General features: G+C 41.0%; 1 protein-coding gene and 1 long non-coding RNA gene across 6 annotated transcripts in view; one reads left to right on the top strand and one right to left on the bottom strand.

Annotated features, from left to right (window-relative positions):
* LOC112642073 (uncharacterized) overlaps nucleotides 1-12,711 on the bottom strand; it is a 91,918-nt gene that overhangs the window by 50,248 nt on the left and 28,959 nt on the right. The gene's annotated exons all lie outside the window — the stretch shown is intronic.
* The window catches only part of CCDC83 (coiled-coil domain containing 83), a 48,582-nt gene that overhangs the window by 20,380 nt on the left and 15,491 nt on the right, over nucleotides 1-12,711 (top strand). For 4 of the 5 annotated variants that reach the window (XM_025419430.3, XM_025419429.3, XM_049099115.1 and 1 more), the window contains exons 4-5: nucleotides 1,544-1,706; nucleotides 5,171-5,338. In XM_025419430.3, the coding sequence (XP_025275215.3) occupies nucleotides 1,544-1,706; nucleotides 5,171-5,338 (331 nt within the window). The remainder of the gene's footprint in view (nucleotides 1-1,543; nucleotides 1,707-5,170; nucleotides 5,339-12,711) is intronic. The other variant, XM_025419432.3, reaches the window with a different exon arrangement.

The following is a 12,711-nucleotide window of genomic DNA, read 5'->3' as shown; positions in this document are numbered from 1 at the left end:
TTGGTTCCTTTTATTGATTTTTGTTTTGTGATATGGATGGTACCACAACTTATTTAACTGTTTACCTATTGAGAGACATGTGAGTTGTTCCTCATATTTGGCTATGATAAATATAGCTTTTTTATTTTTTATTTTTTATTTATGATAGTCACACACACAGAGAGAGAGAGGCAGAGACACAGGCAGAGGGAGAAGCAGGCTCCATGCGCCGGGACCCCGATGTGGGATTCGATCCCGGGTCTCCAGGATCACGCCCTGGGCCAAAGGCAGGTGCTAAACCGCTGCGCCACCCAGGGATCTCCTAAATATAGCTTTTATAAACATTTGTGTACAGGTTTTTATGTGAATGTAAGCTTTAATTTCTCTGAGATAAATGCCAAAGAACTCAGTTGCTGAGTGGTATGGTAAGCAAACATTCAGTTTTATAAGAAATTGGCATCCTTTTTGACAGAGTAGCTGTACCATTTTACAAAGGAGCCAACTTTCATGGGAAGGACAGAGTGGGAAGAGGGATAAGGGGGAAAACAGAGGAGCAGAAGAGAGGGGATGGGAGAGAAGTGGGGAGAGAGCAGATGTTTAAAATTTTTTTAAAGCTGAGATCTGACAGCATGTGAGGCTCTGGTCCAGTGTAGTATTCTGTGTTTTCTGTTTGGTTATGTAAAAAAATTAATATCCTCTTCATGCTTAGGCTTACTTTGGGTTAAATTTTTATCTTTGCCATGGAAGCATCCTTTTTCTGAGGCTGTTGTCTCCATGAGGCTGGAACTCTGACCATGGACACTTCTCACCTTACATCCTTGAAACGGAGACAAAAAAAGACCTGTTTTCCACCAGCTTCAGTGAATATCCAGGGAAGGACTCTGAGCATGTTCCTAGCTTGAGGCCCATGCTCCCTCTGGACAAATCCCTATAGCTAAGAGAAGGGGCCGCTGTATTTTATATATAGTGTTCACTGATGTATTCTTAGTGTCTAGAAGACCACCTGGTACATGGTAGATGCTCCATAAATACCAAATGAATGATGCTGAAGAAGAATGGTTGTAGTGGGAGACTGACGAAAACGGCCTCCAAAGTCTAACTTTATTTTTTTTTAAGATTTTTATTTATTTATTCATGAGAGACACAGAGAGAGAGAGAGAGGCAGAGACATAGGCAGAGGGAGAAGCAGGCTCCATGCAGGGAGCCCGATGTGGGACTCGATCCCAGGACTTCAGGATAAGCCCTGGGCTGAAGGCAGGCACCAAACCGCTGAGCCACCTGGGGATCCCTAACTTTAATGTTCACTGACCCTATGATAGGGCCATAGACTGGGAGATTACTAACACAATTTTTCAAATGTAACTTTCTATCCAATAGTTACTGTGTTGATGGGTTTAATTTTATTTTGCGTCTTCCATGTTCCTTAAGCTCTTAGAGATATTGTATAAACTTATGCCATTGTTTTTTCCTCATTTTGTAAGCCTTAATGTGCAACTATGTTTTGAGGCAAATCAATGTAAATACTTGAGCAGTTGTAATTACCTACTGTTGATTTTCACAACAGAACAAACGCTTGAAGGATGAGCAGACTTGGCACATACAGAACCTTCTAAAGGAGCTGAGTGAAGAGAAGTCAGAGGGGTTACCAGTTGTCACAAGAGAAGATGTTGAAAAAGCAATGAAGGAAAAATGGAAGTTTGAGAGAGACCAGGAAGAAAACTTGAAAGGTGACTTAGGAACTGAGTTATTTCTTGAATATGTTCATGCTTTTGTCTTAGTATGTTCAAAATGCTGTGAACATGTTCCAGATGAGAGCGTTACCACCACAAGCACACACATGTGTGAGGGAAGTCACAAGTGGGCAGAGCTACTGAAACCAAGTGAGGAGGAGGAGGAAGGGCACTGATCAAAAACAGAGACAGAAGAAAACCACCTGGCTTTTGACATCAGACAAACAGCCTGTTAGCTACCACCCTGAATTTCTTGCAGGAGGAGATTTGTTCTTTCTTAAGGGAAATTCTGTCATCTGGCAGCCTCTTTGGCTTCAGCCTCAGTTCAGACTTGAGAATAATGTGAATATTGTCATGAAGCCTCCCCTCCCACCAGTATCACTAAGGAAGCTAAGCCCCCCATTTTGATGGGAAAGGAGGGATGAGAGTTGGCAAGGGGGAAGATTGGGAGGACGTGGACAGAAATGATGCTAGGTTGCAGAAGATGAAAGACCCAGGACCTACTCTTGCCATGGGTTTAGGAAATACCATGGTCCTGCAGATAAGTCAGACATAGTTTTAACACATGCATTTAAAAATTTTTTTCATTCCTTTGTCCTAAACCTGCTGCTCAAGATTTCCCAAACTACTTTTGCCAGAACCTCTAAAAATACTATCTCAGCTAGGAAGCTGGAGAACTTGGGGAAGAGATGTGAGTGTTCTCAGGAAGCAGTACTAGGAGCTGGAAGGCCAAATGAGGACTAGATTGCCTGAATTTCTCCAAGTGGTTCAGAGAGCCTACTCATCTAAGCACTTTACACAGAGCAAGCACACTATCTGTAAATATTTGTGGTTTTGAATGAAATAGTTGCCAAGCCCAAACATCAATCAGCAAACTTCATATTTAGGGGTCTCCACAACTGTTCCCAAAAGCCTGTTCTGACTTGTCCCTTTATGGGCAGTGGTGATGTCATAAGGTGGTAGATACTGGATTTTGCAGGGCTCGTCTCCAGGAGACCTCCGCTTATGTTTGGAAGCAGGACTTTAATAAGTCCCTTGAGGTAGGAGTGAGACCACAAAGGATACTCAGATGTGCTCACTAAACTGCCCTCACTGGGAAATGAGCCCAGCTAGCTGAGAGTGTGCCTGTTTGTGGTTTGGGCTGAGTGCTGAGATTTGTGTGTCATACAAGACGGGGGCCAAGCTGGGTGACCAGAGCACAGCAGAGGAGGGCTGCTCACGTCAGGTGGTCCAGGGATGAAAGGAGCTTGCAGATGCAGGAAAGTGAGAGGACAGGTGTATGTGCAGAGGCTTTCTGAAGCAGTTCTGTTATGCACCAGTAGCCACCGTAACCCCATTGGGTATGCAGTGTAGCAGCAGCAGCTTCATTTGGCAGCTCATTGCAGTGCAGAATCTCAGGCCCATCCAGAGCTACTGAACTAGAGTCTGCTTTGAGACAAGATCCTGGGGGATTCCTATGCATAGTAAGGTTTGAGAAGTAGTAATAACCCCCCTCCTTTTTTTTTTTTTTTTACAACTTTTAGTTAGGACTCTTCAGTTGCATGGATAAAAAGTTAATCCAAACTAGCCCAAGCATAAAGAGGATGCTAATTTTTTCATATAACGAAACAGGATAGGCAGTGTGCACTAAAGGCAGCGTGCACTACCGACCTGGATCTGGAGCCTCACATGCTGTCAGATCTTGGCTTTTTTTTTTTTAACCTCCTCTGCCTCTCCCTCTTTCTCTCCCCTCACCCCCTTCCTTGCCCCTCTTCTCTCTCTGTCTTCCCCAGAAAGTTGGCTCCTTTTTCTGAGACTGTTGTCCCCATGAGGCTAGAACTCTGACCATGGACGCCTCTCACCTTACATCCTTTTAACCTAAATAGAGACAGAAGAGACATGCTTTCCACCAGTTCCAGTGAAAGTATTTCCAGGGAAGGACTCTGAGCATGTCCCTAGCTTGAAACATTGCTCCCCACTGGGCAAATCCCTACAGCCAGGAGAAGGGGCCCCGGTAATTGGCCTACTTATTTCACAGGAGGTAGGAGAAGGCAAGGGAGATGGGATCTGGGAAAGCAGAACAACAGCCACTACACCCACCTCTCTTTCAAAATCTTCAGTGACATTAACCAACCCTCCCCTCAGAGGCCGAATGTGGCACAGGGCTGAGACAGCAGCAGGCTAATCAAATAACAGGATAGCTCATCAGGTAGGTTGTAGCAGTATTAACTGTTCCATGGCAATTACTAGTGCCATTTATGAAGGGATTTAAAAATATATTATCTGATTTACATCTTTGGGAAAAGACATGTCTGAAGTCTTTCTGGCCCTCTATACTGAAGAACATCCCTCTGGCCTGTTTGGAATGCTTCAACCATTCCCTAGACATTTATTGAGCACCAATTGATACCAGACTCTGTGCTAAGTGCTGGTTTTATAGAGAAGAATAAGATGTGGTCTTGCCTTCAGGGAGCTCTCAAACAAGATGGTGTGCAGCATTGAGCCAAAAGGACATTAAGTTCATCGTACCTTGATATTTGTCAGACCTCATTCTAAAATCTTAGAAGTGGGGATCCCTGTGTGGCTCAGTGGTCAAGTGCCTGCCTTCAGCCCAGAGTGTCATCCTGGAGTCCCAGCAGGCTCCCTACATGGAGCCTGCTTCTCCCTCTGCCTGTGTCTCTGCCTCTCTCTCTCTCTCTCTCTCTCTCTCTGTGTCTCATGAATAAATAAATAAAATCTTAAAAATAAATAAATAAATAAATAAAATAAAATCTTAGAAGCAAGAGACCAGCCTAAAGATTGAGTAGAATACCAAATTTAGCAAATGCACCAGGGAAAACTGAAAGTTTACACAGTGGAGATAGCTCAATATTTGTACATATTTTACTAGAGAATTTATCTTTCACTCTGAAGGCCTTAATAAGTGGAGGCAGGGGAAGACATGTTCCTATAACTATCATATGGTATCATTTCACAAGGGAAGCCCAAACACTGAAATTTAGATGATGGAATCAACCTATTTATTTATAAAAATGGTTGCCAAGGACAGTACATGATATAAGTTGAAGTCACTTTGTCCAGAGGGCATAATGGTCAGAAAAATGTCAATTTATCAATAAAAAGTACATTTGATATAATATATTGTACAAAATAGGACGCTAATCAAGCTTATCATAGGATTAATGTAAGCTTGTGGGTTCCTAGGCATATAGATAATCTATTACCTTATCAGTCATAGCCTAAAACCACATGTCTGTTTTATATTTGGAAGTTTAATTTTACTTGGGTTATGAATCCTGAGGGATGGAAAATAGTTAAAATAGCTTAGAGTTCCTTTAATTGTAGTTTAAAAATTGCATTTATGAATTAACAGCATTTTAGTATCAGACCTTTCAGATCTTAACTTCATAAAATCTGATTGCAATGTATAATGGTTGCAAGAACAATGGAAATGACATGATGTCTCGATTTTCTTTCAACAGATATGCGCATGCAAATAACTAATGCTGAGAAGCTATTTCTTGAGAAACTCAGTGAAAAGGAATACTGGGAAGAATATAAGAATGTAGGGAGTGGACAACATGCTAAACTCATTACCTCCTTGCAGAATGACATCAATAGAGTTAAGGAAAATGCAGAGAAAATGTCAGGTCAGTTGCAGCAAAGCTAGCTCAAATTCAGTAGAAAATCTTGGGAGAGCAGCCCTTTGGTAGAAGAAAAAAATGCGTACTCCCTGAATCATTCTTTACTCTCTGCTATCACCACAAGCAGCTATGAAGCTAAAGGTAAAGGTGGAGAGAGGGACTGGAGAATCTCTCCCAGGACCACCACTGAAACTGAGAAGTAAAAGAGTGTGATGGGAATGGGGGTGCAGGGGGTAGTGGAGAATCCCTGGGACCAAGTGTCTTGGAGAAAGAAGCTTTATTCAATCGGTCTCTCTACTCCCATACTTAGGTCTGGGGCAATTCCACCAAGCTAGGAAGGTCCTGGGACAGGGTTATATTAGAAAAGAAGTTTACCTGAGACAAGCTAAAAACAACTTAACCAGGCTATAAAAGTAGAATAATTGTAGAGAAATGCCCAAGTAAATGCTAGGTTATAGTCAGAAAGAACTGGAGCACAAACATGAGATGGGAAATGGAGAGAATATGGAGCCAGATGGCACCAGGCATGATGAAACTTATCAGGACTAGATCTGGGAACCATGAGGCCACCCTTCTGTCACTGTGGCTAGCACAGTGGCTTAAAAAAGCATCAGAGATCCAGGGATAGGAAAGTCATACAGTAGAATAAATGGAGAAATCTGATGACTCAAAAGAACACTGGCTGGGTAACACCTCTGAGCCCAGCTGGTGATGGTGCCCTGAGTGGCGAAGGTGTTCATGTGAGGTCATTTCCATTATCCTCTTCTGGGTCCCTGTCAGGATGTTCCAATTCTGGACCAAAGTTTTCTGTAGGTTTCTCAGCTCAGGACTTCTGCCCCACAATGGCAGTGTAAATTTGGTTCCAAATCATCTGGGCTTAGAGTTCCAATTTTTCAAAAAGTTTTCCTCCCCAGAAGAAAAGTATAAAGTAAAAGGGACACCTTCCAAGGCACCTGGGTATACAGTTGATTAAGCATCCAACTCTTAGTTTCGGCTCAGGTCGTGATCTCTGGGTCCTGAGATCAAGCCTTGCATCAGGCTCTTCACTCAGTGGGGCATCTGCTTGGGACTCTCTCTCCCTCTTCCTCTGCCCCTCCCCCACACCTCTCTCTCAAATAATAAATAAATAAATCTTTAAAAAGGAGGGGGGGGACACCTTCTTACTCCTGTTTATCCCCCAGCCACTCAGATCATCTCTCTAGATAAAAGTACTATTACCAATTTCTTGTGTAACCTTTTTCAGAAATATTTTATATTAATATATACAAAGCATACTACAAATACAATTTTGTACTTTTTTCATATAACAATATGGATATTTTCATAGATCAGTACGTATTAGTACCTCTTCATTCTTCCAGTGGCTACTTTGTTTCATTATATTATAATTCTTTTTACAAATCCCCTACTCATTAGCACTTAGGTTGTTTTCTATAGTTTTCTATTATAAATAATGCTGCAATGAATATTCTTAAATATCTCATTGTAGTGAATATTCTTGTATTTATATAATTTCATTTGTGTGTGTCTCTAGGAAGGAATGACTGACCCAAAGTGCCCATTTATTTATTTTTTTTTATTTTGATAGGCAGAGCCCTCCATAAACCTTGTGCCAAGTTTACTAACCATCCTCACCCCTTCCCGACTCCTCCTCATGTGGATGAGGATGCTGTGTTCCTGTATTTTCAACAACAGGGATGTTAGCTAATTTTTTGTTCTTTGCCAGTCTTAAAAGCAGAAGATGGTACCTCATTGTAGCTTTCATTTCTACTTCTCTTACGATAAGTGATAGTGAATATCTTTTCATAAGTTCAGGAACTATAATGAGTTTCCTTTCCTGTGAACCATCTATTCACATCCTTTGCCCATTTTTCTACTGTGTTATGGAGCGCTTTACATTTGAAGGAAATTAGCTCTTTAACTGTGATATAAAGTACAAATATTGTCCCCATTTGTCATTAGTCTTTTATTGTGGAATATGTTTATGAGAACATTCTGAAGTTTTAGAATGCTCAACTTAGATTTTTGTTTTATGAATGACGAAAAAATTGCCCAATATTTTCTTCTAGAATATTTGTGGCTTCATTTTAATATTTAAATCTCTGATTTTTTGTGTGTCTATGAGGTAGGAAAACAACTTTATTTTTTGCCAGATGGTTTTCCAGTTGTTCTAACATCATATAGCAAATAATTCATTTTAACTCTACTGATATGAAATGCTGACTTTATTATACTTTAGTTTCCTATGTGTATTTGGGTCCTTCTCTATACTTTCTATTCTGTTCCATTGATCTATGTATTTGTACACCAGTACAAACTTTTAAAATAGTTACTGTTCTGATATATTTAAAATTTTTAAAGTCCCCCCCAACATTATTTTCATTTTACATTTTTAAATTAGGAAGAATCATCTTCTCAGATAAACTTAACCCATAATCTTGATCAGAAATTTAGATGATTTGAGTTGAAGATTGTCATGCTCTTGTATCCAACTTTGGGATGGTGGTAATAATATTTACATATTTACATATTTACATATTGAAAACCCTGGTCTGTAACCAACTTTAGGTGTCCTAGGAAAATAGTTGCTATGGGCTTTTCTCATAGTTTTAGGCATTTCTCCTAACCATGAAAGTAGCAGGAGCAACTCTGCTGTATTAAAATATTTTGAGGGCCACTACACTAATTGGACAATGAATATGAGCAGGACACTTAAATCAAGTTATCTGAAGCCTTACTATTATATTGATCTTTTTTTCCCACCTCCTCCCTTCTTCCATGATTTTTCTAGAATGCTCCTCCCACACCCACAATCATGAAACTTGTGTTGTTAGACTGGTAGACTTGCAAAGGAACAAGTATTTTTAGGGAAAGGGGTGGTTATTGAAATAGGTTATTAAAGTAAAATTGTTTTATTCTCATTTTAAACTGGGGTAGCAATGTAACAGACACCACATTTCAGAATAAACTGAGATACCACCATGCAGATGAAGCAGTAAACTGGTTTCACACCTTCAGCCACTGAATTCCAGTCTATACAAGAAGTTGGATAGGTCAAGAAAAGATTGTTGGAAATTAGGGGACAGTGTTAAATAAGAGATCTTGGTGTGCTGTAAGTCCTATGCTGTCCTCCAAAGGGACAGGTGAGGGTAATTCCTCTTTCACCTCAAATCAAGATGGAGAGTCTTTAAGGAAATTCCTCAGATTGATCAGTATGTGTCCCCTACAGTTTGGAGACATGGAGGTCTAGTTTATGACCTTTCTCTGAGAAATCTTGGGGATAAGGATTTAATCATTCTGACAGCAGAGCAAAGATGAAGTGGCTACTGCCCTGAGCTAGGCCTGTATCTTAGTCCATTCAAGATACATTGAATGGGTGGCTTATAAACAACAGAAATTATTTCTCCCAGTTCTGGAGGCTGGAAAGCTCAAGTTCAATGACAGCACATTTAGTTTCTTGTGAAAACCCACTTCCTGGTCCATAGACAGCCATCTCTGGTGGAAGGGGCAAGGGAGCTCTCTGGAGTCTCTTTTTCTAAGAGCACTAATCCCATTCATGAGGGTTCCCCCCTCTTGACCTAAAGACTTCCCAAGACCCCATCTCCAAATACCATCAAACTGGGGATTCAGTTTCAATGTATGAATGGGGCACGGGTATAAGTATTCAGTCTGCAGAAGCCTGCACTCTCAGTCATGGCAAAGCATGAAAGTGTTTCCTATGAATCTGCTATGAGAGAGAGCTAGTACACACACCTGTTAGATCTTGGTGATGGTGTCCTAACAGAGAAATAGGAGCCTGCATGTAAGGGAGAGAGGAATAGATGGAGAGCCAGAGGCCAAAGGTAAAGTTGTTAGCCAGCCTTGAGGACAGTACATTCCCCTGCATCAAGGAAACACCAGTGAAATAACTAGCAATGGGGAGGCTGGTCCTCTGAAGAACCTATAAAATATCCCCATGAGAAAGGAATCAACCTTAAGTGTCAGGACGAGAAAGTGCCACATTAGCTTGAGATAGTATCTGTTAGGCGAGAGCTTTCTTTCCCTTTCCATGTTTCTCTTCAACTGTGAGAAAGGAGGCATAGAAACTCAAGTCAGAGGAAGTAGTTGTATATCCAAGCTGAAAAGAGAATAGCCATAACTTTGAATGAGTTTTAAGTTTTAATTATTACAAAAGGCTGGATATATTAATTAGTGATTGGAGGACCTCTTATTATTACAAAGGGACCAGAGAAGTCAGAAATTTGCCATATATCTTGTTGAGAGAGTTGCTAGCCTCACGGTATGAATTTTAAAGGGAAGAGATAAAACTAAGTTTGCTTAATGTGCCATGGTCATGTTGTTGAATATAACACTTGTAGTGAGGAATGGGAAGGTTAAAGCTGGAAATAGAAGCGCATCAGATCAGTGATAGCCCTAGAGAAGGTTCCCCTTTACATTTATCTTTCATGGTCTGTGTCTCTGCTTTGCTCTGTCCTGTCCGATTCTCTTCTTGTTTCCCACAGACCAGTTCTTGCAGTTTTCTCCAGCCCAGATTCTGAAGAGCTGGTGTGATCACCTACCTAATCAAAGATGAGCCTTTGTCCCATGCTTCCTCATGGGTCATCGATCAGCTATTTTATGGTCAACTCTCCAACTCTGCCTTATTTAGTACCATCCCTGAGCTCTAGGGGGGAAGGAGGAGGAATCACCTAGAGCTACTTCCCTGAACTTTAGCTGGGAGATGTTGGGAGTGGGTATGAGAAACACAGTCACTAATATATCCAGGACAAGGCTTTGTCTCTCAATAAAAGGAAAGGGGGTTTTATTTTTTTAAAGATTTATTTATTTATTTATTTATTTATTTATTTATTTATTTATTTACTAGAGAGAGAGAGAGAGAGAGAGAGAGAGGCAGAGACACAGGCAGAGGGAGAAGCAGGCTCATGCCAGGAGCCCAACATGGAACTTGATCCCGGGACTCCAGGATCGCGCCCTGGGCCAAAGGCAGGCGCCAAACCGCTGAGCCACCCAGGGAGCCCAGAAAGGGGGTTTTAGATGAGGCTCAGCAATACAGAAAGTGTTATTATAAGTCATTAGATATCAGGGTCACAGAGCATTTTTACTTTTGTCCTTTACCAGGCACACAGGACAGGAAGCTCTAAAATTTCTTTGTTTTATAATAGCGAGTTAAGAGATTTAGGTTCAAATGCACTCACAAAAAGTAACTTTTTTGAACATCAATTTCTTCATCTGTAAAATGGGAGTCCCTTGGTGCTTTCCAAGAGAACCCACAAGAGAGGCTATCACCACCCTTCCCACAGGAGAGGGCAGCACAGTGAAGATGTATGACCCTGAACAAGTGTGTGAAAAGTGGGCAACAGACTCCCAGAAAACTGAGGAGGAGCAAATCAACACAGAGCCAGACACAACAGGGAAGGCAGAACTGAAGCAAGCTGAAGCAAGCTTCAGTCAGTGTGGCTTTGCCATCAGGTTCTGAGAAGTGGCTGCATTAGACAGGTGTCTGAGCAGCCAGGAGTTTAAAGGCAGCAAGCCAGAGTCTCCCACGCTCCCACTAGCAACATCTCAAACTTTTATGAGGAGACATTCCATACTCCCAGCTTCTTTGGCTGTATTCACAAATGCATGGTTAACAGTTGTTTCTCAAAGCATCGTATGAATCACAAAAGATAGTGATGAGATTTTTATATCCTCACTTGTGCTGGTTACTTTGCTCTTAAGAAGATAAACAGTCTATTGAATTTTATATGGAACTTGAAATCAGTTGGGTATTTTTATTGCTTTTTCAGTGTTAATGTGGCAATAGAGAAAGCTATAACTTTAGTCACAGTATATTTATCTATTTTTTATGATTTACAGCAAAGAATCAATTCTAAGAATGAAAAATCCATTATAACTAAATCCATTGCAACCTTTAGATGGCTTGTTGTGTTTTGTTGGGTAAAAGTTTCAAATAAACATCCAGCCTTAATCTAGTGGACTATATCCTGAATTGAAACAAATTCTAGCGGAAATGAGACTGGAATGATTAAAGTATTCAAGTGATGACTCCAAATGGAATAAGAAAAATACAAGTTGTATAGATGAACATATGTAGGTTGGAATAATGAAGGCTTCCATTCTCTTATTCTCCAAATGTCAAGTTAGATGACTCCTCAAAACGCAACTCTCATGTTCATCAACTGCTACCTCAGTCAGACACTCTGGTCCCAACTCTGTTAGAGGCAGAAAGTGACTGGCTCCCTCTCTGGCCACTGGCAACTTGGGAGGGCTCTCCCCTTGTCTCTCTGCACTCCTCCCTCCCCACGCCACCACAGCTGCCACACCTGGTGGTGAAGCCTCAGATCACTGCTCCCCAAAGACTTGCACATTGAATTTTTTTCAAAAGATTTTTCATTATCTGTTGTGTCCCACGGACTACAGGAGTAAAATGATATAGAAAAGGAATTTTTACTCTGCTTTCAGAGTTTTCGACTAATAGAGGGAGCCATTACGCCAGTACAAAGCACAGATGAAGGCTGAGGAATTCTTGCTTAGCTCCCTGGTCTCCTTTCCAGACCTTCGGTTTGATTCCAACGTACCGAAAGACCAGACCTGCAGATCTCCTTCCCTGTGGTCTAGGAGCGCAGAGAGTTCTGTTTAGACTGACTTGGTCTGTGGAGAAAATTTTCCTTTTGAAGCAGTGTCATGAATGGCAGATTCCACAGCATGACTAGTACAAAAGTATTTTTACTTACAGAATAAGTTAAATGGGTCTCTGTGGACCAGTCCAGAAATATAACAACCATAGTTGTCAACATCCTTTGTATGGAAACAAATACTCCTGACTCTCAAATAGTTATCCTCCAGAAGTTATAAATAAAACACAACTAATGGGAACATATAACATAGATGTGATCATAAGGCACAACCTACTTTGATTATTCTCAGATTTGGGTAGTGCACTTTCCTCTGTTCACACTGCTGACTGCCTCACTTCATTCAGCCTCTACCTCCTCAAAAGTGCTTTCTCTGGTTACCCTATCTAAAATGGAGAATTTTAGTTCTGTTTCATCACACACACCACCACCTGAAATATTCCATATTTGCTTGTTTACCTAAGGTCAGCCTTCCCTACTAGAATGTACATGTCACAAGGGTCGGGGCTTGTCTCTTATTTGGCAGTATTTCCAGTGTCTTTTTTTTTTTTTTTATAGTATTTCCAGTGTCTTAAGTAGTGTCATGTACATCAGAAGAGTCTGGTGCTGATTTGTTGAAAAGAAGACTAACAAACTGGACTCGTTATCCAGCTTTCTTGCTCTCCACTCTCTGCAGTGACCTTAATGTCACTCTATCTCACTGTTCCCTAAACAGAGATGATGATGATACGATCACTAAGCATC

The sequence above is a fragment of the Canis lupus genome, chromosome 21, assembly GCF_003254725.2.
Source record: "Canis lupus dingo isolate Sandy chromosome 21, ASM325472v2, whole genome shotgun sequence".
Taxonomy (NCBI): Eukaryota; Metazoa; Chordata; class Mammalia; order Carnivora; family Canidae; genus Canis; species Canis lupus.
The sequence above is the reverse complement of the archived record's forward strand: the minus strand, read 5'-3'. Positions and strand labels throughout refer to the sequence as shown.